The sequence below is a fragment of the Salmo trutta genome, chromosome 11, assembly GCF_901001165.1.
Source record: "Salmo trutta chromosome 11, fSalTru1.1, whole genome shotgun sequence".
Classification (NCBI taxonomy): Eukaryota; Metazoa; Chordata; class Actinopteri; order Salmoniformes; family Salmonidae; genus Salmo; species Salmo trutta.
The window spans coordinates 14,522,983-14,547,929 of NC_042967.1; the positions used below are offsets into that span (position 1 = coordinate 14,522,983).

Genomic DNA, 24,947 nt, shown 5'->3' on the forward strand with positions numbered 1-24,947 from the left:
TAAATTTGGTTTCGCATCAGCAGTCACGCACTTAGCCCATGTCAGCAAAAAAAACGCAGATAGCGGCAAGCTATCTAAACGTGTAGTAAGTACAGTTGAAGTCGGAAGTTTATATACACTTAGGTTGGATTCATTAAAACTCGTTTTTCAACCACTCCATACATTGCTTGTTAACAAACTATAGTTTTGGAAAGTCGGATAGAACATCTACTTTGTGCATGACGCAAGTCATTTTTCCAACAATTGTTTACAGACATTATTTCACTTATAATTCACTGTATCACAATTCCAGTGGGTCAGAAGTTTACATACACTAAATTGACTGTGCCTTTAAACAGCGTGGAAAATTCCAGAAAATGATGTCATGGCTTTAGAAGCTTCTGATAGGCTAATTGACATCATTTGAGTCAATTGGAGGTGCACCTGTGGACGTATTTCAAGGCCTACCTTCAAACTCAGTGCCTCTTTGCTTGACATCATGGGAAAATCTAAAGAAATCAGCCAAGAAAAAAAATTGTAGCCCTTCACAAGTCTGGTTCATCCTTGGGAGCAATTTCCAATCTGTACAAACAATAGCACGCAAGTATAAACACCATGGGACCACGCAGCCGTCATACCGCTCAGGAAGGAGACGCGTTCTGTCTCCTAGAGATGAACGTACTTTGGTACGAAAAGTGCAAATCAATCCCAGAACAACAGCAAAGGACCTTGTGAAGACGCTGGAGGGAACAGGTACAAAAGTATCTATATCCACAGTAAAACGAGTCCTATATTGACATAACCTGAAAGGCCGCTCAGCAAGGAAGAAACCACTGCTCCAAAACTGCTATAAAAAAGCCAGACTACGGTTTGCAACTGCACATGGGGACAAAGATTGTACTTTTTGGAGAAATGTCCTCTGGTCTGATGAAACAAAATAGAACTGTTTGGCCATAATGACCAAAAGGGGGAGGTTTGCAAGCCAAAGAACACCATCCCAACCGTGAAGCATGGGGGTGGCAGCATCATGTTGTGGGGGTGCTTTGCTGCAGGAGGGACTGGTGCACTTCACAAAATAGATGGCATCATGAAGAAAGAAAATTGTGTGGATATATTGAAGCAACATCTCAAGACATCAGTCAGGAAGTTAAAGCTTGGTCGCAAATGGGTCTTCTAAATGGACAATGACCCCAAGTGTAATCGCATCGTTACCCATCGCGCCACAAAAGCCGCGGCCCTTGCAACGTAAGGGGAAACCCTACTTCAAGTCTCAGAGCGAGTGACGTCACTGATTGAAATGCTACTAGTGCGCACCACCGCTAACTAACTAGCCATTTCACATCGGTTACACAAGCATACTTCCAAAGTTGTGGCAAAATGTCTTAAGGACAACAAAGTCAAGGTATTTGAGTGGCCATCACAAAGCCCTGACCTCAATCCTGTAGAACATTTGTGGGTAGAACTGAAAAAGCATGTGCGAGCAAGGAGGCCTGCAAACCTGACTCAGTTACACCAGCTCTGTCAGGAGGAATGGGCCAAAATTCACCCAACTTATTGTGGGAAGCTTGTGGAAGGCTACCCAAAATGTTTGACACAAGTTAAACAATTTAAAGTCAATGCTACCAAATACTAATTGAGTATTCTTAAAATAAAGTGGTGATCCTAACTGACCTACGACAGGGAATTTTTACTACGATTAAATGTCAGGAATTGTGAAAAACTGAGTTTAAATGTATTTGGCTAAGGTGTATGTAAACTTCCGACTTCAACTCTATGGTCGAATTACCAACTGGGATGGGGCCCATTGATCAAAAAATGTATCTTCTCTCCGCCCCATGTCAAAATGTGTAGAATTTCAGTAAACTTGCGTTAAAACGGCAACATTTTCTGTATGCCCAATGGCAAAATGTGCAGAATTGTCACCCCTCATGATGAGTTCTGTTTTTTTTTGTGGCCCACACTCCCATCAAAGTTGCCCATCCCTGATTTAATTAGAACCATGAGGAAAGCTGCAGAAAACATTATGCTGAAATGCTGAAATTCCCACAGAAGAACATTCTTTCTTAACGTTCTGAGAACATGATTTTAAATAGAACCATGAGAAAACCTGTAGGAAACATTATGCTGAGGTATGGTAATTCCCATAGAAGAACGTTGTTTCCTAACGATCTCTGAACAATTTACTTTAAATAGAACCATAAGGAATCCTGTAGGAAATGTTATGGGAAGGTTGTATCCAAAACGAAGAAGAAACATATAGTTCTCAGAACGTTATGTGTTAGCTGGGAAGGTTATGCAGGTTGTTGGAGAAACCACACCACTGCTCTGCATTTGAGGGAAAACTCAATTATAAAAGAAAACACTTTAACGTGAAACTAATATCTGTATTATTTAGATACATAAATAATTATTCTGTTAAAAGAACACAAGATACAGACATGAATGTCAAAGATGATGCAGACATGTGTCCAGAAAAAAAGGATGTTCCCATGCAGAATTACATAAAATGCCAAAATAAATCAATGTTTTCATAACTCACATTCAAAATTTGTGGACTTTAAGTCAAGGATAGTTTTTTACAATAACATGGTAAGCCTACACATAGCCTAAACATTTGCAAAATTAAAATTCACTTGAAAAAGCCAAGGTTTAAAAGTTTTTAAAAAAAGTGTAAAATCTGAACCTAGATGAAGGCTATATCAACCCAACTAAAATCCTATGCTAAACTGAAGAGATATATTGACATGTAAGAAACACATTGAATGAAATGATGAACACAGCAGTAGCCTATATATAGTGTCCATTACTCCTTCCAGAAGCCTCTGTTGTGGGCCACCGCCTCTTTGAGCCTGGCCAGCAGCATATCCTTGGAGGGGTAGATGGGCAGAAACAGTCGGAAGAAGCAGGTATGGGATTCTGGGAAATGTAGTTCAGTAGAGTTTTGCAGGACTACCACAGTCATCTGGATCGTGTCCATGCCCAGGATAGGAACGCGATCACAGCCTGTCAGGAACACTGAGAAGGAAGGGAGAGATTGTTAAAGGAAGACTGAATGGGAAGAAACATAGTGAATGTCTTTGTGCGGCAGGTAACCTAGCCTTTAAGAGCGTTGGGCCAGTAATTGAAAGGTAGCTGGTTTGAATCCCCGAACCAACTAGGTGAAAAATATGTTGTGCTTTTGAGTAAGGCACATAACCCTAATTGCTCCTGTAAGTCGCTCTGGATAAGAGCGTCTGCTAAATTACTAAAATGTCAAATGTGTTCAGACACATTTTCTTTGTAAATGCTCTTGTAGAACAGGAAGTTCAAATATGCAGACAAACCCTTGAACCAGCATTATGAAAGACTGTATGGTTCCTCCAGTTTTACTCAACCGAGAGGAATTTAGTGCCATACTTACGGAGGAAAGATTTCTTTTGGTCGTCTGTCAGTTCCTCAAAAGCCTCCCAGAATGTGACGATGTTGGGATGTCTGGCATGGTACTCTCCATCATACACAGTGTTCTGGACATACAAACCAAACAAATGGCAGCAATAATTAAACAATATTAAACTTTCAGGCCATTTAAACGATTCACCACTCAAAGTCAAAGCACCATGTATAGCACATTATCTCCTAGTCCCAGTCCTAACTTGAGAAATGTACCCATAACTTGACATCAAAGCAAATCCCCCATCAATATAAATGCATCAACACATTAATTGATTTATGCCCTAATGTCTCAAGTCAGCACACAGCCCCACACTGAGTAATGAATGATGGTTGTATATAGACCTGTTTGAGCGTGTCCCAGTCGTAGTCCTCTTTCCCCACCATGACTCCCCTGAGCTCCTCAGGCTGGAACAACTCCACCACGTCCCTGTCACACACCTTGAAGAAGCCTCTCCTGAACTCTTCAAACACCTTCTCCACTGATCGGTTGAAGGCGAGGTTCACGTAGGCATCAACAAACTGCATCAGAATGTGCTTAGTCATGATGTTTGTCTCCATTGAGGACCACCATTCTTCTATAACATGATACAAGAATACAAAAGTCCAAAATATGTAAACGATATTGCCTGAGCAAAAAAAATATGATCTTATAATATATGGTAATGTGTCACAGTGTCAGCTATGCTTCTATTATAATACAATTCTGTAAAATTATACTGATGCCAAATTCACTGATAAAGTGACAAGGTCAGAGGTTATATACTTAATGTTTTTATGGCTGTTTCATTCAGATCCTCATCGATAACTATAGCTAAAGCCAAGACCATGTTCATGACGTTCTGGTCCTCGTGGAGAAGAGGGATTGTGGGTAGTATCATAAAGCTCTCTGGTGACTTGATGACAGCTGCTGAACTGCAAAGAGTGTCCACCAGTGGCAATATATTTACCTATATGGAGAATATATATAGACATGAAGAGAGTAACATTATGCTATCATGATCCTCCATTCAAAATATATATTGATATTTAATGGATTGTTGATATCTGTTTAAGTCTTTGAAGAGTGAGATAATCTTAGCTGATTTCCTGATCCATGGGATGTTGAAGAGCTGATCAAATGCCTGGCTAGCAGCCTCTAGGTCCACTCTCAAAGCTCCTGCAGCTTTAGTTGAGGGAGACTCACTGGTAGAGGGAATAGCATGGGTATAGCATTATCATTGACACAACATACTGTACACACAACACACAGTGTTCATTATAAACTATCCAAACCTTCCATTTTAAAATTTCTTACCTGGCTTTGGTGAAACTGCCCACAAGACTTGAACTTGTTGAGAACATCAAGGATATTTCTCTGTTGGAACAAATGTGGACATATTTGATGTTTCAGTACAATTATACTATAAGAAATACAACTGTAAAATAAATGTTTTTTTATTTCATTTTGAGTTTGCTAGATTTTTTTTTTTAACTAACAAAGAACCTTTGTCGATGGTGGATTGTATGTTTAAATATTAAATATAAATAAATGTCACGTCCTGACCGTAGAAAGCTGTTATTTTCTATGGTAGAGTAGGTCAGGGCGTGACAGGGGGGTTTTCTAGTTTAGATTTTCTATGTTGTTATGTTCTAGTTTTTGTATTTCTATGTTTTTTTGGGATGATCTCCAATTAGAGGCAGCTGGTCATCGTTGTCTCTAATTGGAGATCATTCTTAAGTAGTTGTTTGTCCCACCTGGGTTTATGGGAGATTGTTTTTGAGTTAGTGTATGTTGCACCTCTTCGTCACGGTTTGTTGTTTTTGTTCTTTAGTTTATTTGTGTATCTTGCATAGTTTCACAGTTCAATAAAATATGTGGAACGATACACACACTGCACTTTGGTCCCATTCTTCAGACAGCCGTGACAATAAATATATTAATAAATGAACCTTGCCGCCTCTGTATTTCCTTGCTCCATGGTCAGCCATTTTTGCAGCTTGGCTTTATCTAACCTCCCGATTGGCTGTCCTCTTTCAGAACTCTGCAAAGACAGATAAAGCAATATAATAAATTAAAATATCTCAAACATGAATTAGCTGCTTGAGAAATTTAGAATGTTCCAGTCTTCCTATTATTGAGGTATAAAAGGTCAGAAACGTTACCTCAGCGGTGCAAATGAAGTTTGAATTCCATCCCACTGATATCTTCATGTCTGGTAAAAAAAGAAAAGAAGGTTGTAGGGACATCAAGTCTCGTTAAACAGTATGTGTTCTAATTCAGTCACCCAAAAACGTCATAGTCAGTATGTAGCTGCATAATATAATTGAATAGACTCAAATACAAAAGAGAATAAAAGACTATAAAATAGACATTGTATCCGGTACCATTGTGTATGACTGTCACTGCCCCACCAGAAGCCCTTTTCAGCAGCACTGAGGTGGGTCGCAAGCTGCCCTCCTTAATGCCAGTCCCAAGCTGACCTTTGACCCCACTGCCAAAGGCCCAGAGTTGACCTGAGGACCCCAGCAACAGGGTGTGATGGCTAGCAGAGTTACAGTAAGACAAAAACACAGTCAGACTGAGAATGTTCAAAGTTGGTTTCCTATCTGTTTATTATGTGTATATATGTGTATAAGTAGCATTATGATGTTGGTCATTACCTGCCACATGCTATCTGTGAGACCAGTCCATCCATACCCTCTACCAGTTTGGGTAGGAGTTCGTTAGCTGACGCATTGTGCCCAAGCTGGCCTCGGCTTCCCTCTCCAAAGGTGAACACCTGTCCACCCTAAAGACCACAAAGAACCAGAACCAGTTGTTGACATGTCAAGGCCCAGAGTTGTTCCTGGTCTAGTCAGGTCAGGGCCCTAATCACTTCTTAAAGAGACAGTATAATAGTATTGAAGGGTCGACACACTGGATTGACCTTTACTCTGGTAGCCCTGAGGCTTGATCTGTATTAAAAGCCATAATCAGGACATTTTCTGTATAACCGGTGATATTCCATTCTGTAATAAACAGTCACTTCTCATTAAGTATGAAAACAACTTGTATGGTTCATTAAGGGTTGCGGAACTGGTGTCAGTGAAGTCAGACGCAGGAGAGCAGAAATAGGTAATAGCCGGAGCAGTTTAAAACAAAACCCACGGGAATACAAAAATAACCTACATGGGTACAAAACCCGACGCGCACCAGTAACATAGAGTACAAGCTCTTACAAACAAGCAATTCCACACAAGGACATGGGGGGAGCAGAGGGTTAAATACATAACAATTAATGAGGGAAATGAAAACCAGGTGTGTAAGAAAACAAGACAAAACAAATGGAAAATGAAAAGTGGATCGACGATGGCTAGATGACCGGTGACGCCGACCGCCGAACATCGCCCGAACAAGGAGAGGAAACGACCTCGGTGGAAGTCGTGACAGGTTCCTTGTGTAGCCTACCTCTTCCAGACACCCACCAGACACTTGATCTTTTGTTTTTCACCTCTGTTCAAGGTCATTTTGTATAACTGGCTTTATTTACTAATATGTGATGAATTGTACCTTCGAGAGGTTGCTGACTTTGTGTGCAGAACTATCTCCCAGTGGGCCCACTGTTTAGGACGCTAAATACTTTTTCTGAACTTAATGAACTGCCGTAGTATTTGTCTCCTTTCACACCAACATCTTCCTTGGGGCCTTCAGTAAAAAGACAGTAATAGTATAATATCTTGGTGAGAACAGCAGTGTCCATCTCCACAGTAATAGTATGATGCCTTGGTGAGAACAGCAGTGTCCCTCTCCACAGTAATAGTATGATACCTTGGTGAGAACAGCAGAATGTGCCTCTCCACAGTAATAGTATGATACCTTGGTGAGAACAGCAGAATGTGCCTCTCCACAGTAATAGTATGATACCTTGGTGAGAACAGCAAAATGTGCCTCTCCACAGCTGATGAAGGAAACCCCCAAGACTCTGAGAGCAGGCACAGCACAGATGTTGAACCGTCCTGGCAGGGGGAACAAGCATCATACAAGCATCATGCAATGTTCCCACTCATTATAATACATCTGTAAAATGACTTAGTGGTTATAACAAAGGAATCCAAGTTGAAATGAGAAAATGCTGGTGGATAAGCCTGATTAGCTTTTTATACAAGTAGCATACGAAGAGAGGTAGAGTGCCGTAGTACCTTTCTCATCCACACGGTTGAGTCCCAGCTGCCCAGCCCTGTTCGCCCCACAGCAGTAGACCAGGCCTGGGAGGGTGAGGGCCAGAGTGTGGGTTCCTCCGGCTGCTACCTGGGTCACTGGGACTCCAGTGAGGGAGCGCACCATGACTATTCAGGCCCCATGAGAACACCTGTCCTCCTGTAGAAGACAAAGAAATTACATATTACATTACAATTACATCACAACAATTCCAGAGTTACATTATTTCCTAATAAATATCATCTCACTGTCCTTTTGATGTACACTCTTTTAAACAAGGGTTCCAAAAGGGTTCTTCGGCTGTCCTCATAGGATAACCCTATTTTGTTCCAGGTAGAACCATTTTTGGCTCCAGGTAGAACCCTTTTGTGTTCCATGTACAACCCTCTGGTCTACATGGAACCCAAAACGGTTCCACCTGGAACCAAAAACAGTTATCCAATTGGTTCTCCTATGGGGACAGCTGAATAAGACTTTTAGGTTTTATACAGCAGGTAGAACCCAGGTAGAACCCTTTTTGTTTTCATGTAAAAACCCTCTGAAAAAAGGGTTTACATGGAGCCAAAAAGGGTTCTCCAACGGGTTCTCTTATGGGGACAGCTGAATAACCCTTTTAGGTTTTATACAGCACCTTTTTTCTAAGTGTAGTTTAACTGATGCATGTGGTTATCATAGTTTATATGGAATGCAGTCTGTGTGAGAAACATCAGTAGGTACAGTACGTTATACCTTTAGTCAGGGCCAAAGAATGGGAATTTCCACAAGCAACCTGTATCACTGTTATCGGCAAGGGCGAAGGTATTGGAACTGGTCTGTAAAGAAAAGGAGACATCTAGTATATATTGTCTTTGTTAGTGATCAGTGGAGTCCAAGAGGGCTCTCATTACTTGACAATGTAAATCATGGATGATATTTCACTATCAAGATCTATTCCAAGTTGAAGTTGAGGTTTCCTTGCCTTGGCCTGGGGACTTTGGAGACAGTAGTAGGGGCGATGCCCAGCTGTCCCTCAACCCCTACCCCCCAGGAGTAGACCTGTCCTGACGCACACACAGCTACAGAGTGGTCCTGACCACAAGCCACAGAGACCACTGCCCCAGACCCTCCACTGGGGCTGAAACGGGTAGAACACACAGTTTTATTTGGAAGTCCAATGTCTTGGAAAGGGTTAAACTCCAGACCATTGATTATATGTAATTTAATGCATGAAGGAGTTAATCAACAATTTTTCTGAGTCCAGTCACTTCATTGTTCCCTTTTTGTTTATAAAGCCCTACTACACAAGCTTCCAACTTAACTTTGTTGTTAAAGTATAAAAACATGAGTTCCCAAACCCTTTCACAGGGTTGGTTGAGTTTCCTCGGGTCCCCACCAAACTAGGTACAGTTGAAGTCGGAGGTTTACATACACTTAGGTTGGAGTCATTAAAACTCGTTTTTCAACCACTCCACAAATTTCTTGTTAACAAACTATAGTTTATGCAAGTCGGTTAAGACATCTACTTTGTGCATGACACAAGTAATTTTTCCAACAATTGTTTACAGACAGATTATTTAACTTATAACAATTCCAGTGGGTCAGAAGTTTACATACATTAAGTTGACTGTGCCTTTAAACTGCTTGGAAAATTCCAGAAAATTGACATCATTTGAGTCAATTGGAGGTGTACCTGTGGATGTATTTCAAGGCCTACCTTCAAACTCAGTGCCTTTTTGCTTGACATCATGGAAAAATCAAAAGAAATCAGCCAAGACCTCAGAAAAAAAATTGTAGACCTCCACAAGTCTGGTTCATCCTTGGGAGCAATTTCCAAACGCTTGAAGGTACCATGTTCATTCTGTCTCCTAGAGATGAACGTACTTTGTTGTGAAAAGTGCAAACCAATCCCAGGACAACAGCAAAGGACCATGTGAAGATTCTGGAGGAAACAGGTACAAAAGTATACATATCCACGGTAAAACGAGTCCTGTATTGACATAACCTGAAAGGCTGCTCAGCGAGGAAGAAGCCACTGCTCCAAAACCGCCATAAAAAAGCCAGACTACGGTTTGCAAATGCACATGGGGACAAAGATTGTACTTTTTGGAGAAATGTCCTCTGGTCTGATGAAACAAAAATAGAACTGTTTGGCCATAATGACCATCGTTATGTTTGGAGGAAAAAGGGGGAGGTTTGCAAGCCGAAGAACACCATCCCAACCGTGAAGCACGGGGGTGGCAGCATCATGTTGTGGGGTGCTTTGCTGCAGGAGGGACTGGTGCACTTCACAAAATAGATGGCATCATGAGGAAAGAAAATTATGTGGATATATTGAAGAAACATCTCAAGACATCAGTCAGGAAGTTAAAGCTTGGTCGCAAATGGGTCTTCCAAATGGACAATGACCCCAAGCACACTTCCAAAGTTGTGGCAAAATGGCTTAAGGACAACAAAGTCAAGGTATTTGAGTGGCCATCACAAAGCCCTGACCTCAATCCTATAGAAAATTTGTGGGCAGAACTGAAAAAGCATGTGCGAGCAAGGAGGCCTACAAACCTGACTCAGTTACACCAGCTCTGTCAGGAGGAATGGGCCAAAATTCACCCAACTTATTGTTGGAAGCTTGTGGAAGGCTACCCGAAACGTTTGACCCAAGTTAAACAATTTAAAGTCAATGCTACCAAATAGTAATTGAGTGTATGTAAACTTCTGACCCACTGAGAATGTGATGAAAGAAATAAAAGCTGGAATAAATCATTCTCTCTACTATTATTCTGACATTTCACATTCTTCAAATAACTGACCTAAGACAGGGAATTTTTACTATGATTAAATGTCAGGAATTGTGAAAAACTGAGTTTAAATATATTTGGCTAAGGTGTATGTAAACTTCCGACTTCAACTGTAAATGGGCTTGTATTTTTATTTTTTTTATGTTTCACATTTTTAAAATCACCTACAGATTTCCTTACATTTGGATTCCCTGGTGCCACTAGGGAAGTTTAACACCCTGATGATAAATGAGTTCACCGAGGTGTGCAATTGTTTTTATTGACTTTAATAATATTTGTTTATGATGCCTGTGAACATAGCAACAGTTCACCTTCATTCCTCTGATTTGGATGGAGAAACGAAACTGAAACCCAACTGTGAGCCTATGTTGTAGTTTTATTGAGGGACAGCCTACCCATTTATGAAAGTTGTGGTAAAGCTCACTAGGCTAAATATAGGCTACTATACATTTTAATATAATCTGTAATTATGAACACTATAGTGACCAGAAAATGTTAGCATAATGATAAAGAATAAAATAACTCAGAAGCAAGCATCCTTTTAGCCGCACTTTAATCCTAAATAGCCTACATAGCAATCCTTGCACCCAAATAGTCAGATATAATTAAATTGTCTTACCTGGTAGTTTTGAATCTCCGTTCTGTCTGCCAAGTTGTCCCTTTGAGTTGCGCCCGCATGATAGTATCCTGCCATCTACCGTGAGAAATAAAGTGTGTTGCTCCCCACAAGCAATTTCTGTGACTTTATCAGAGAATATATTCCCTGCTATAGGAACAGACACATTCTCAAAGATTAGACCAAGCTGTCCACTCGAACCGTCTCCCCAGCAGAACATGATGATGTGATGATTGACTGATGAATGACTAAAGTGAGGTCCACCTAGGTTGGCAATATTGGCCTCTACATCTGTGTGAGAGAGAGAGAGAAAGAGAGAGAGAGGGAGAGAGAGAGAAAGAGAGAGAGAGAGAGAGAGAGAGAGAGAGTGAGTTAGCTACTAGTTACTACATCCATAAAGTCATAATTATTTTTTATTTTATTTTTTATTTCACCTTTATTTAACCAGGTAGGCAAGTTGAGAACAAGTTCTCATTTACAATTTCCACCTGGCCATCTTAGATAAAGCAAAGCAGTTCAACACGTACAACAACACAGAGTTACACATGGAGTAAATCAAACATACAGTCAATAATACAGTAGAAAAATAAGTCTATATACAATGTGAGCAAATGAGGTGAGATAAGGGAGGTAAAGGCAAAAAGGCCATGGTGGCAAAGTAAATACAATATAGCAAGTAAAACACTGGAATGGTAGATTTGTAGTCGAAGAAACTGCAAAGTTGAAATAGAAATAATGGGGTGCAAAGGAGCAAAATAAATAAATAAATACAGTAGGGGAAGAGGTAGTTGTTTAGGCTAAATTATAGATGGGCTATGTACAGGTGCAGTGACCTGTGAGCTGCTCTGACAGCTGGTGCTTAAAGCTAGTGAGGGAGATAAGTGTTTCCAGTTTCAGAGATTTTTGTAGTTCGTTCCAGTCATTGGCAGCAGAGAACTGGAAGGAGAGACGGCCAAAGGAGGAATTGGCTTTGGGGGTTACCAGAGAGATATACCTGCTGGAGCGCATGCTACAGGTGGGTGCTGCTATGGTGACCAGTGAGCTGAGATATGGGGGGACTTTACCTAGCAGGGTCTTGTAAATGACCTGGAGCCAGTGGGTTTGGCGACGAGTATGAAGCGAGGGCCAGCCAACGAGAGCGTACAGGTCGCAGTGGTGGGTAGTATATGGGGCCTTGGTGACAAAACAGATGGCACTGTGATAGACTCTATCCAGTTTATTGAGTAGGGTATTGGAGGCTATTTTGTAAATGACATCGCCGAAGTCGAGGATCGGTAGGATGGTCAGTTTTACGAGGGTATGTTTGGCAGCATGAGTGAAGGATGCTTTGTTGCGAAATAGGATGCCAATTCTAGATTTAACTTTGGATTGGAGATGTTTGATGTGAGTCTGGAAGGAGAGTTTACAGTCTAACCAGACACCTAGGTATTTGTAGTTGTCCACATATTCTAAGTCAGAACCGTCCAGAGTAGTGATGCTGGACGGGCGGGCAGGTGCGGGCAGCGATTGGTTGAAGAGCATGCATTTAGTTTTACTTGTATTTAAGAGCAGTTGGAGGCCACGGAAGGAGAGTTGTATGGCATTGAAGCTCGTCTGGTGGGTTGTTAACACAGTGTCCAAAGAAGGGCCAGAAGTATACAGAAAGGTATCGTTTGCGTAGAGGTGGATCAGAGACTCACCAGCAGCAAGAGCAACATCATTGATGTATACAGAGAAAAGAGTTGGCCCAAGAATTGAACCCTGTGGCACCCCCATAGAGACTGCCAGAGGCCCGGACAACAGGCCATCCGATTTGACACATTGAACTCTATCAGAGAAGTAGTTGGAGAACCAGGCGAGGCAATCATTTGAGAAACCAAGGCTACTGAGTCTGCCGATGAGGATGTGGTAATTGACAGAGTCCAAAGCCTTGGCCAGATGAATGAATACGGCAGCACAGTATTGTTTCTTATCGATGGCGGTTACGATATCGTTTAGGACCTTGATGAGGTGCACCCATGACCAGCTCTGAAACCAGATTGTATAGCGGAGAAGGTGCGGTGGGATTTGAAATGGTCGGTAATCTGTTTGTTGACTTGGCTTTCGAAGACCTTAGAAAGGCAGGGTAGGATAGATATAGGTCTGTAGCAGTTTGGGTCAAGAGTGTCCCCCCCTTTGAAGAGGGGGATGACCGCAGCTGCTTTCCAATCTTTGGGAATCTCAGACGACACGAAAGAGAGTTTGAACAGGCTAGTAATAGGGGTTGCAACAATTTCGGCAGATAATTTTAGAAAGAAAGGGTCCAGATTGTCTAGCCCGGCTGATTTGTAGGGGTCCAGATTTTGCAGCTCTTTCAGAACATCAGCTGACTGGATTTGGGAGAAGGAGAAATGGGGGCGGCTTGGGCGAGTAGCTGTGGGGGGTGCAGTGCTGTTGACCGCGGTAGAGGTAGCCAGGTGGAAAGCATGGCCAGCCGTAGAAAAATGCTTATTGAAATTCTCAATTATAGTGGATTTATCGGTGGTGACAGAGTTTCCTATCCTCAGTGCAGTGGGCAGCTGGGAGGTGTTCTTATTCTCCATGGACTTTACAGTGTCCCAGAACTTTTTTGAGTTTGTGTTGCAGGAAGCAAATTTCTGTTGGAAAGAGCTAGCCTTGGCTTTTCTAACTGCCTGAGTATATTGGTTTCTAACTTTCCTGAAAAGTTGCATATCACAGGGGCTGTTCGATGCTTATGCAGAACGCCACATTATGTCTAAACCCCAACTATTTCTACAATTTATCTTCGTAAAATCTGACTTTAAACCTTACCCTAACCTTAACCTCACTGCTGACCTCATACCTAACCATAACCTTAAATTAAGACCAAAAAGCTGTTTTCTGTTTTCATTAATTTTAGCCAATGACTTTGTGGCTGTGGTAACTAGTGACAACCGGGTGGGAGGGAGGCGTAAATGTTTCCAGCATGCTGATTCGCGCTGCGCGGGTGACAGGCGCAGTTCCTCTTCTTGTTTGATAGCGTTCGGCACTCAACACACGGACACTTTTGATTAATTTAACTGTACACTGTGCAGCTTTTGCAACATATTCGAAGACGTTGTAAAGAGTTAAAGGTAAGAATACAACATTTTCTGCAGAGAAATACCGAAGGAATATGATTGTTGTCCAAGGGCGGGAGATAGGCTGCGCAAATCATTGATTATTTTGCTAGCTGCTGTTAGCATAGCGCTACCTATTAAATGAGCTAAAAAATAGTGTCAAATTAGGAATACTTTATCCTTACTATTTAACGTTAGTGTGATGAAATTAAACAGGGGTCGTTTGCGAAACCATTAGTTAACATTCTGCACAGCACAGCAGCTATCTAACTAGCCAAGCAGTAAGTTGTTTGGTTGCTAGTTAGCAAGCTAGCTTGTTCATTATGGGATATGGTGTTGCGTCATGCGCGTTTGTCAAGTTTGTGTTGACGTTAGAAAAATACGCTGCAGTAATGGACTAACGTAAACATTGTCAATCATTATTATTTTTTTCCAATCTATGTATACTTTTGTGCATGCCTGTTAATGAGCCTTTTGAAATATTTTGAATAATTAGATATTTATTTATTCAGCTGTAATAAAATAACAACCGCTGTTGACTCCTGTCTAGTGTTCATGCTCTTTAGCTGCACCAGTTACCGATAAGTGGTAACTGCATTATTTTATCAACTGATTCTGACAAATGTTCAGAATGCTTCAGGACAGGTGTGACAAAGAAGAAATGTAGGCAACACAGCAAGTGAAGCATCCTGACACTTACAGCTTGGCATGTTAGACCAATGATGACCGAGGTCTTAAAACTGCACTATAAAGTTCCAAGTAACCAATCTTAAGATGTGGCTAGGCCTACATATGGAATAGAGAAGAACATTTGATTTAATTAAGTAGGCTATTTCACATGCATTTTCTGTTATATGGAGTCGAGAGACACAGGAAGACAGACAGACAGACAGAGAGACAGACAGACAGAGAGACAGACAGACAGAGAGACAGACAGACAGACAGACAGAGACAGACAGACAGAGAGACAGACAGACAGAGAGACAGACAGACAGACAGAGAGACAGACAGACAGAGAGAGAGACAGACAGACAGAGAGAGAGACAGACAGAGACAGACAGACAGAGAGACAGACAGACAGAGAGACAGACAGACAGACAGACAGAGAGACAGACAGACAGAGAGACAGACAGACAGAGAGACAGACAGACAGAGAGACAGACAGACAGAGAGACAGACAGAGAGAGAGCGCGAGTATCCTGCATCAACAAACAGAAATATCAATCCAGCCACCATCCATTCCCGTGACATCTGTTGGAACTCAGCCACTCTGCAGCTGGCAGAACACAGCAGGCCTTTGAAAACTGGCTGACGTTTGCCTAGTCCAACTCTTCTATTCAATTTACAGCACCTATCTAGGAGCTCTTGTTGACTTGACATTCAATATAATAGCTATCGATCCTTCTTCCCCAATTGTTAGCCTATTTGCAGTCCAGAAACCTCTGCTCTAGGGTAACCTGTGTTGTTGGCCAGAGGTTCTCTCTCCCCGCGAGGAGTCGTCTGCTGCTGTTGGTGACCATGTCAGCCTTCGCTCTCATCCACCTGGCCCGGTCGGGGGGGACTCAGGCCATGCGACAGAGGGGTTTCCTCCAGACAGCCCTAGTGAGTGTCCTACCCCTGCAGGATGACCTCCCCCTCCAACGGCCTCTCCACCTGGGCCTGCTGCGGGCCAGCAACACGCGCTTCGACCCGGACAGCAGCGGCAAGCCCACCACCTGGGACTCGTTCGGCATCTGGGACAACCGCATCGATGAGCCCATCAACCTGTCGCCCTCCATCAAGTACGGCAAGCCCATCCCCAAGGTCAGCCTGTCCAAGGTGGGCTGTGCCTCGCTCATTGGCCACCGGCGGGAGAACGAGGACCGCTTCCAGGTCTCCCAGATGACAGACAATATCCTCTACTTTGCCGTGTTCGACGGCCACGGAGGGCCTGAGGCGGCAGACTTCTGCGACAAGTACATGGAGAAGTACATTAAGTAAGTCATCTGGCTGGGTTTTATGATCTGTGTTTAGTCAGGGCATCGGCCTGTAGGATCAGTTTAGGACCTAATGTGTGTTGAATGGACTGGAGAAAAAAATGCTATTTAGTTTTTATACTTGCAAATCTCTTAAGAGGTCAGGCTGAGACCATTGAATTGATTGAATGTGTTTTGGTGTTATTTCAGGGATCTTGTAACAGAGGAGGACAATCTGGAAGTTGTTCTTACTAAAGCATTCCTTGAACTGGACAAAGGCTTGGCAAGACACCTCCACTTCTTCCCTCATGGTAGGTTCCGTCTGTGATGTTACACGTCAGGGAATGTAGATAGACTGTCTCTGTACTGACAATGTACGTAGACCGCACTGAGTTCTTGTTTTTATGTTAAACTTAACCTAGTTTTGAAGCTAAAGTCTTTAGATTTGCTTGTGTTGAAATATTAATGAATAGCCTAACTTATCAATGTGACTGCTCTTCCAAGAGCTTTGATGACTTAACCGATCCTAAATGGAGCTAACGGGAATTTTCAGTCACTGCCTTCAGTGCTGTGAAAGCTAAACATTAATACCCAGGGTCACCTTTCTCAGACTGCAAAGCACAGGTTAGGACATGCATGTGGCAGACAAGCATTCTAAACAAACAACTCCACTGGATGCCCTGCAGATAAGAATCAGGGTTGTCCTCTTGTAGTGCATGCACCCTTCCAAGATACTGGATCAAGTTTACCTTCAGTTCCTTTGGCAGCCATTTTCTTTTGTAAAGGTCGCCTGGAGACCCAGATGTTAGCAATCATAGAATGTCGAGCGTTTTCTCTGAGAAAGGCCTAGTTTAACCGCCAAGATGGTGACAGTCAATTAGTTTAGCTTGAGTGTGTGGCCAAAATGTCGGCCACAGACGGCGTGAAATGTCCCAATATGCCCTGTGTGTGTGTGTGCATGTTATTTACGACAGCAGCGGAGCCAGCTAAGAGCTGGAGGCACCAGGCACCTTTTTGGAAGGAGAAGGGGGGCTAGATAATGGAGAGTCCAGCGGGTCCTATCCTGGACTACTGGAAGGTTCCTCATCTTTCTCTCTCTCTCCTCTCTCCTTTTCTATTTCTCTCACACAAGTTGATTTGAACAGCTGTATAAGGATCATTGTAAAATCAGAAACTGTAGGCTGTTACCATGCAAATGGTTGCTAAGGACACCCAAGAGGGAACAAAACACAAATCACCATGTGTACAAAACATGACACATAGAAACTTAGTCGGGAAATTTGAAGTGTTATACACTTAATTATTGAAAGAGTCATTAGCCTAGAGCTCTCACCTATAGATTTGATCACCATGGTGATAGTCCTGATAAGCGCTATCTGATTCTAAAGGATGCATGTCTGTCACTGCTGCTTTCTGTATTCTGCCATGGGCCAGTACACTGTATATAGGACTGTATATTAGATCACTCATTGTAACTCTGACATTTTTGTATGACACCACTGGTCAGAGATCCAAAGTTCCACTGACTGTATTGTAGTTGCTCTCATTCTGTTTCTGTAACCCTAAAACAGTGTGACATGCATGTCTGTCTGACTCTCTCTCCAGCCATCCTTTTTGTTTAGACTAGTAACCTCCCCCTCCATTCTGTTCTCATGTTGTGGAGTATGACTCGTGAGTGTTTGTCACGTGCCACCTATGCTGTGAATGTGTGAGAATACATTTTGAGCATGTATCTGAATAATTCATTGTGTGTTTTGAGGAACAAGTTTACCATAATATGATGATTGTCAGCTCTGTGTGTTGATTGTTAGCTGTATGTGTCTGGCCTTACAGTTGTGTAGAGTGTGTGTGTGTGGTCTTCAGATGTGTTTCCCCCCCTGACGTGTTTCCCTCTACTTCCTGGTGTTGTAGTGGTGAGCGCTGGCTCCACGGCCACGGTGGCCCTGCTGAGGGACGGTATAGAGCTGGTGGTGGGCAGCGTGGGGGACAGCCGCGCCATGCTCTGCCGCAAGGCCAAGGCCCTCAAACTCACCTCGGACCACACCCCTGAGAGGAAGGACGAGAAGGAGAGGTACGGCAGATATCCAGGCTCGAGAAAGACTTGATCTGATATTCATTTGTTGGTAGCTGTAAGGTTGGGAGTCGCAGGAGGCATGCTTTATCCATCACATCGGACACTAATATAAATGTGCTAAGTACTATGGATTAAGATCTTACTATAAGTTTTAACAATTCTACGTAGGTCATTTAAGAGCCCTCTCCCATGCTTTGAAACCACTTGTGTCTGTCTCTACCTCCAGGATAAAGAAGAGCGGTGGCTGGGTGACCTGGAACAGTCTGGGGCAGCCCCACGTCAACGGCAGGTTAGCCATGACACGCGCCATCGGGGACTTTGACCTCAAGAGCACCGGGGTGATCGCTGAGCCAGAGACCAAGAGAATATCAGTGAGTGTCTGCTGTCACCACCTCAGAGAAATGATCTACTGTGCAGTATCAGAGTGTATACATCTCAAATTACACTCTATTCCCTATGAAGTGCACTACTTTTGACCTGGACCTAGAGCTGGGAAGAAAAACCGACAATTATCGATACCGACCATTTCTGGAGGACATGTTACTGATATTGATAATAACGATAAGTAGCCGTTACTAGAGGAATATGACGTTTGAAATAAAATAACTCTGCTAATATGGGCTATTGCTAACGGGACAGTCATGGCCACAACATTGAAAGTAGTAGTAGTAGTTTTAAGGGTAATGTAAAAAAGTAACTGGTGCACATTTGTTATAAACTTATCATTCAATTTATTGTTATTGTGAAAATTCAGTACATTTATCATCATATGGGTTTTTGTCCATATCGCCCAGCTCTACCAGAACCTAATATAGTGCATTCATTTTGACCAGATCCACACAGTGCTGGACAAAATTGGTCCACTGTATGGGGAATAGGTTGGAATTAGCTAGTGTCTGTCACTCAGTTTGGGTCATTTTGGCCCCCAAGGTGTTTGGATCATTTTGGCCCCCGAGGTGTTTGGGTCATTTTGGCCCCCGAGGTGTTTGGGTCATTTTGGCTCCCCGAGGTGTTTGGGTCATCTTGGCAGGGTTTATCACGTCTTCAGCCTGCGGGTGCTCAGAACAATTACAGATTAACCTCCGAAGGGCAAATGTGTTTCCTCTTTATCACTGGAGCCTGTCTGGCTTAGTCTCTGGCTTGTGTCATGGTCTGTCTGTAGACGTCTGACAATAAGGTATTAACTGAATTTTTTTCTAGCTGCATCACGTCCACGACTCGTTCCTGGCGCTGACCACAGACGGCATCAACTTCATCATGAACAGCCAGGAGATCTGTGATGTCATCAACCAGTGCCACGACCCCAAAGAGGCCGCCCAGAGGATCTCAGAGCAGGTAGGGGGGTCACTTTGAGCCACCACAGCCCCTAGGGCAGCTTATCCCAAACTCAGTCCTCCGGACCCCAAGGGGGGCACGTTTTGTTTTATGCCCACAGCTGATTGAAATGATCAAAGCTTGATGATTAGTTGGTTATTTGAATCAGCTGTGTAATGCTAGGTCAGAAACCAAAACGTGCACCCCTTGGGGTCCCAAGGACTGAGTTTAGGAAACACTGACTTCGGGTGTAGGGGTAACATCTATCCCAAAGAGCAGCAGTGATTTTTGAAATTGTTGAAGCAGAGATATATAATGTAAGTCTAGCAAATTAATGAGTTCAAAGGAACTCCATGGCACTGTATAATCATCTCAATGGATTGTCAAATGTCTCCTGGCTATTTAAAAAAAACAGTTAAACATTGAGACAAATGTTCATTATTGGTGGCGGTGTCTCTCCTCTCGCAGGCGCTTCAGTACGGCTCAGAGGACAACAGCACCATTATCGTGGTTCCCTTTGGAGCCTGGGGGAAACAGAAGAACTCAGAGACCAGCTACTCCCTCAGCCGCAGCTTCGTGTCCAGCGGCCGCTGGGCCTAAACAGGTGGACCCGGGTAGTCATTAGTACGAAGTTACCCTTAGACACTAATCTAGTGTCAGTTTATGTTTCCCACCCCTAATAGTGAAGGTTAGGGCTTGGGGAGCGTAATCTGATCTGAGCTCTGTGGTTATGGATAACTTTGATCGAAGCAGACTTGAAGGGAAGGGGAATGGGGAGGGGGATTCCTATGGACCTTATCGATGTGCAATACAGTCTTCACACAAGGCGGGCCTGTTCAAGACATGCAGGGGAAAAGCACAGCTAACCAAGAACCGATGCCTTAGGAACAATGACATGCCATTTTACTGATAATAATCCCATAGTTTTGAGCCTGTTCTACAGAAAGGCTGTTGACTCATTATGTGCACTTAACAAGGAACACGTCCTTTTCACTTCCTCCAAAATCGCCTATTCCCTATGTAGTGCACTACTTTTGACCGCCAAACGTAGTGCACTACATAGGGAATTAGGTGCCATTTTGGACGCAAACAAGGTTGCAGTAGAAAGCCATCGACTTGGTGGGAGCTTGAAGCCTAAGAACTTACCTTATTCTTCATTGTGTGTAAGTGAGTTTGCATTGTGCCAAGTAAGGCAAACCAGACGCTAATTAGCTTTGTCTGTGAAAACTTGGGGAAGAGTGCTTCTTACTTGCATGTCATGGATAATGTTTTTGGTAGGAAGTTATTCTGAGAAATCAACAACGCACTTTTTTTATTTCCAGATGATGTTGAACTAATTTGTTTCAATGCGTCTAATTCATCCGCTGTACTTGTTAGTGGATATCACTGTGCTGTGGTGCTTCTTTGTTTTGTTCTGAACAACAGTTTTAGTCTGTCGTCTCATCGCGTGAAGCACTTGTCAGTATTGAGTTCAGGACAAACTTCTCAGAATGGGGATTTTGGGTACAGTAAGGCGCTGCTTATAGTACAGGGTTATCATTGACCAATATGTACAAATTCATATCCATCTAATAGGAAAACGCTCACACACTGCAGTCAAGACGTGTTAAAAGGACCACTATTTGAATCTCTGCGTTTCTATAATTTCAACATGGTAGAAGGAAAAGCTGTGTGTAGATACTGTAATACACAGAGAAAGAGAGCCAGCCAAATGATGGCAAAAGCCCAAAGTCTTGTAATAGATGGGCACATGCAGTATGGAATGGAATGTGTTAGTTCTCCCTGTTCTACAATCATATTGGGCCCTCGGGAGCCACAGAAAGCATTGATGCCCCAGTTGCACAAGCCTTAAAGATGCAGTCCTAGATCTTAAGCACTTAAAAATTCGTAACATATTGTACGATGACTTTGTACACAATTGTGTACAATCTTCAATGACCCGTTTTGGCTAGTGATCACTTCTTTCAAAACTACTGGGTGAAATTATGCAAAGGCTTTGGAGCATCACTTTGAGGTAAAGCTATAGAGAATATCTATTGATCTGTGTTCTAATGGTACTTAGTAGTTTAGTGTAAACACAGTTCATGGTCGTTTGGCTCGAAAACGACTTCAACCCATAGCATTCCAAAAGATGATCTTTATTGACAACAAACAGGTCGAACAACTTAACACGGGAGAGCCTTTGTTTATTTTGGTGATAGGGACTTGGAACAACAGAAGAAAGTGTAAAATGGTGTATATCTGATAACCATACTGGCATTTAAGATGTTCTCAACTTGGGTACAGAAGTAATTTGTATTTTGTGAGTTTTGTACATAGTTATATTTATGTATGTTTTCATTGCAGTAAAACCGTCAGTGTACTATTTTTAAGTGTTACAATTCAAATATATTACATTTTTTAAAAATAAAAAATGTCTCACTATTTTATAGTTTGTCCCTTGTCCTCTAGTTGTTGAAATGAAGTGGCTAAAATATCACTTGTATTGCACTTGTAATCAAATATGCTTTTTCATAGGGAACCTTTATATGCAACAATGAAGAAAGGAGACAGCTAACCAACAAATATGTGAAATGTGAATGTCTGTTTTAAAATGCCGTCAGTCACTCAAATGCAAGAAGTTGTAAAACAACTGGATCTAGAATTAGAGCACAAACAGTGACCGAAGCTAACCACAACTTAACTGTAATTCGCATGGATATCTCACCTGGTGCTTCCAGGTTGTTATAAATAATGTAACGCTGCGTTGATGTGCATTAAAGCCACAGTTGTATTTTTTGCTGTCTATCCAAGTCAGGAATACTTATGTCCATGTAACAGCTATACTGTTAAATATTACCGTGAATGTGAGTATCTACAATCCATGAATGTATCTATCCACCATTTTAGGTTTTCCTTGTACACAGTTTGTTTATGTTTGTCCGTTCTCTCACGATGTGAACATCTATTTATCCTCCGTTTGTAATGAGTATTAGTTTCCTCCGAGTTCTCATAATTAAAATCTTGCATACTAAGTTTCTCACCAGCCTTCCTACATGTTTGTTGGTTTTATTATGTCTGTATTTTACTTCAGATTGTTCATGTTGTATACTGTAGTGCAGGGATCATCAACTAGATTCAGCTGGGGGCTGATTGTTATCGTGAGCGTATGGTCGGGGGGAGCGGAACATAATTACAAATAATTTGTAGTCTGCAAATTGACCGCAAGAATGTTTGACTAAAACATAATTTCAAACCTTTCTTAAATTAAAATCACTTGGAGCTGTTTTCATGGTGTTTGTACAGTCTATGTTCAACAATGAAAATAAAAATGTTATATATTTGCTTTTTTGCTCAGAGCTTTGGGGGGGGGGACAAATAAAACCACTGCCAGTTTGGGAACTCTGCTGTAGTGTATGAAACCATATTCAGCTGAACCTCTGTGTGCCTATTCCTTTCAACTATTCTGACTGTTTTCTACTAGACGTGTCTAGCTCTAGTATATGTTGTACTGTCAGTACTGACTTAATGGACTGTCACTCCTATTCTCGCATGCCGTTGATGTCCATGTGGTCGACAGTTGAATATTTATCCAAATAAATAATCAAATATGATTTTTTTTTCTTCATTTGTGTACATTTTCCAACGTTATTGTCCAGTAGATGTCACTATTGTATCTAGTGCCATAAGTGTCGATTGGAACCATAGGAGGTAGGAATCTCTTGACAAGAAACTATGGGCGGTAGGAGAAACTAGCAGGTTGAAATCAAAAGTCAAGAGCAGCTGCTGTACCTGGAAAAAGGAATCGGACAACCTCAACCATCAGTTTCTCAGCAGGAGTTGTCTGAAATTTTAATAAGTCATCTCATCCTACAAGTGTATCTTCATTTGATCACTTTTGTTGCTGAGAATTTTCCTGCACCATAGGAAATGCAGATGAACTTTGATTTACATAAATTCACTGAAAATACACACCAACACACTGTTACATTAACAGTATTGCACTTTTCATGTAGCCTACTTTTGGCCAGCTAATAACTACAGATTATTTTTGCTGTGACCAATATAGTTCAAGTTAAGATCCTACATCTGTAGGTTATGGAAGTTCACATTCACCTGTGCCCTCATGCAGTCTTCAGATGTGTATCAAAGTTGATGTGGGTGGGAACGCTTCTAGCTATGGTGTACATTGGCGTGCGGGCTCGCCTCATGTATGCACGCATGCATCAGTCAGTCTCACGAATGCTCATGAAAATTCTGGTTTGTTTTGTCAGGGAGTGCCTCTTGCACTTTGGACCAAATATAGAATATCTCCACTAAACAACTGTTTTCTACACCTGCTGTATCCTTTTGTCAATGAAATAGATTGTATCACCCCTCTTGCTATTTGTTGTGTTACCTTGCATTATTATTATTATCATTATAACTTTATGTATGATACTTTTTTTCAAAAAATGTTCACCTTTATTTAACCAGGTAGGCCAATTGAGAACAAGTTCTCATTTACAACTGCGACCTGGCCAAGATAAAGCAAAGCAGTGAGACACAAACAACACAGAGTTACACATGGGATAAACAAATGTACAGTCAATAACACAATAGAAAAGTCTATATACAGTGTGTGCAAATGTAGTAAGATTAAGGAGGTAATGCAATAAATAGGCCATAGTGGCGAAATAATTACAATTTAGCAATTAAACATTGGAGTGATAGATGTGCAGAAGATGAATGTGCAAGTAGAGATACTGGGGTGCAAAGGAGCAACAACAAAAAATAACATGGGGATGAGGTAGTTGGGTGGGCTATTTAGAGATGGGCTATGTACAGGAGCAATGCTCAGTAAGCTGCTCTGACAGCTGATGCTTAAAGTTAGTGAGGGAGATATGTCTCCAGCTTCAGTGATTTTTGCAATTCATTCCAGTCATTGGTAGCAGAGAACTGGAAGGCAGCCAAAGTAGGAGTTAGCTTTGGGGGTGACCAGTGAAATATACCTTCTGGAGCGCATGCTACGGGTGGGTGCTGCTATGGTGACCAGTGAGCTGCGATATGGCGGGGCTTTACCTAGCAAAGACTTGTAGATGACCTGGAGCCAGTGGGTTTGGCGACGAATATGAAGCGAGGGCTAGCCAACGAGAGCATACAGGTCGCAATGGTGGGTAGTATTATATATAGTATGGCTTTGGTGACAAAACGGATGGCACTGTGATAGACTGCATACAGTTTGTTGAGTAGAGTGTTGGAGGCTATTTTGTAAATGACATTGCCGAAGTCGAGGATCGGTAGGATAGTCAGTTTTACGAGGGTATGTTTGGCAGCATGAGTGAAGGAGGCTTTGTTATGATATAGGAAGCCGATTCTAGATTTAATTTTGGATTGGAGATGCTTAATGTGAGTCAGGAAGGAGAGTTTACAGTCTAACCAGACACCTAGGTATTTGTAGTTGTCCACATACCGTCCAGAGTAGTCATGCTAGATGGGCGGGCTGGTGCGGGCAGCGATCGGTTGAAGATCATGCATTTAGTTTTACTTGCATTTAAGAGCAGTTGGAGGCCATGGAAGGAGAGTTGTATGGC

The 24,947-nt window shown here is 42.2% G+C and overlaps 3 protein-coding genes and 1 long non-coding RNA gene across 4 annotated transcripts; 1 reads left to right on the forward strand and 3 right to left on the reverse strand.

The window, feature by feature from the left end:
* Positions 1 to 2,717: 2,717 nt before the first annotated feature.
* LOC115202002 (probable E3 ubiquitin-protein ligase HERC4) lies at positions 2,718 to 3,954 on the reverse strand. Its single transcript, XM_029765861.1, has 3 exons — positions 3,754 to 3,954; positions 3,380 to 3,482; positions 2,718 to 2,994 (listed from the first exon to the last, which is right to left on the reverse strand). The coding sequence occupies exons 1-3, from the start codon at positions 3,952 to 3,954 to the stop codon at positions 2,783 to 2,785; spliced, it is 516 nt and encodes a 171-aa protein (XP_029621721.1). The 3' UTR covers positions 2,718 to 2,782.
* A 380-nt stretch (positions 3,955 to 4,334) lies between these two features.
* LOC115202265 (probable E3 ubiquitin-protein ligase HERC6) lies at positions 4,335 to 6,120 on the reverse strand. Its single transcript, XM_029766289.1, has 6 exons — positions 6,052 to 6,120; positions 5,776 to 5,933; positions 5,554 to 5,603; positions 5,341 to 5,432; positions 4,706 to 4,765; positions 4,335 to 4,593 (listed from the first exon to the last, which is right to left on the reverse strand). Exons 1-6 carry the CDS (start codon positions 6,084 to 6,086, stop codon positions 4,419 to 4,421), a joined length of 570 nt encoding a protein of 189 aa, XP_029622149.1. The 5' UTR covers positions 6,087 to 6,120; the 3' UTR covers positions 4,335 to 4,418.
* Positions 6,121 to 7,314: 1,194 nt separating this feature from the next.
* On the reverse strand, positions 7,315 to 8,396 carry LOC115202266 (uncharacterized). The gene is made up of 3 exons (XR_003879933.1): positions 8,318 to 8,396; positions 7,570 to 7,747; positions 7,315 to 7,386 (listed from the first exon to the last, which is right to left on the reverse strand). It is a non-coding gene; the product is annotated as an uncharacterized LOC115202266 (long non-coding RNA).
* Positions 8,397 to 13,929: 5,533 nt separating this feature from the next.
* LOC115202267 (protein phosphatase 1K, mitochondrial) lies at positions 13,930 to 22,988 on the forward strand. Its single transcript, XM_029766290.1, has 7 exons — positions 13,930 to 14,067; positions 15,473 to 16,028; positions 16,218 to 16,318; positions 17,919 to 18,078; positions 18,308 to 18,452; positions 19,282 to 19,416; positions 19,864 to 22,988. Exons 2-7 carry the CDS (start codon positions 15,571 to 15,573, stop codon positions 19,993 to 19,995), a joined length of 1,131 nt encoding a protein of 376 aa, XP_029622150.1. The 5' UTR covers positions 13,930 to 14,067; positions 15,473 to 15,570; the 3' UTR covers positions 19,996 to 22,988.
* The last annotated feature ends 1,959 nt before the right edge of the window (positions 22,989 to 24,947 follow it).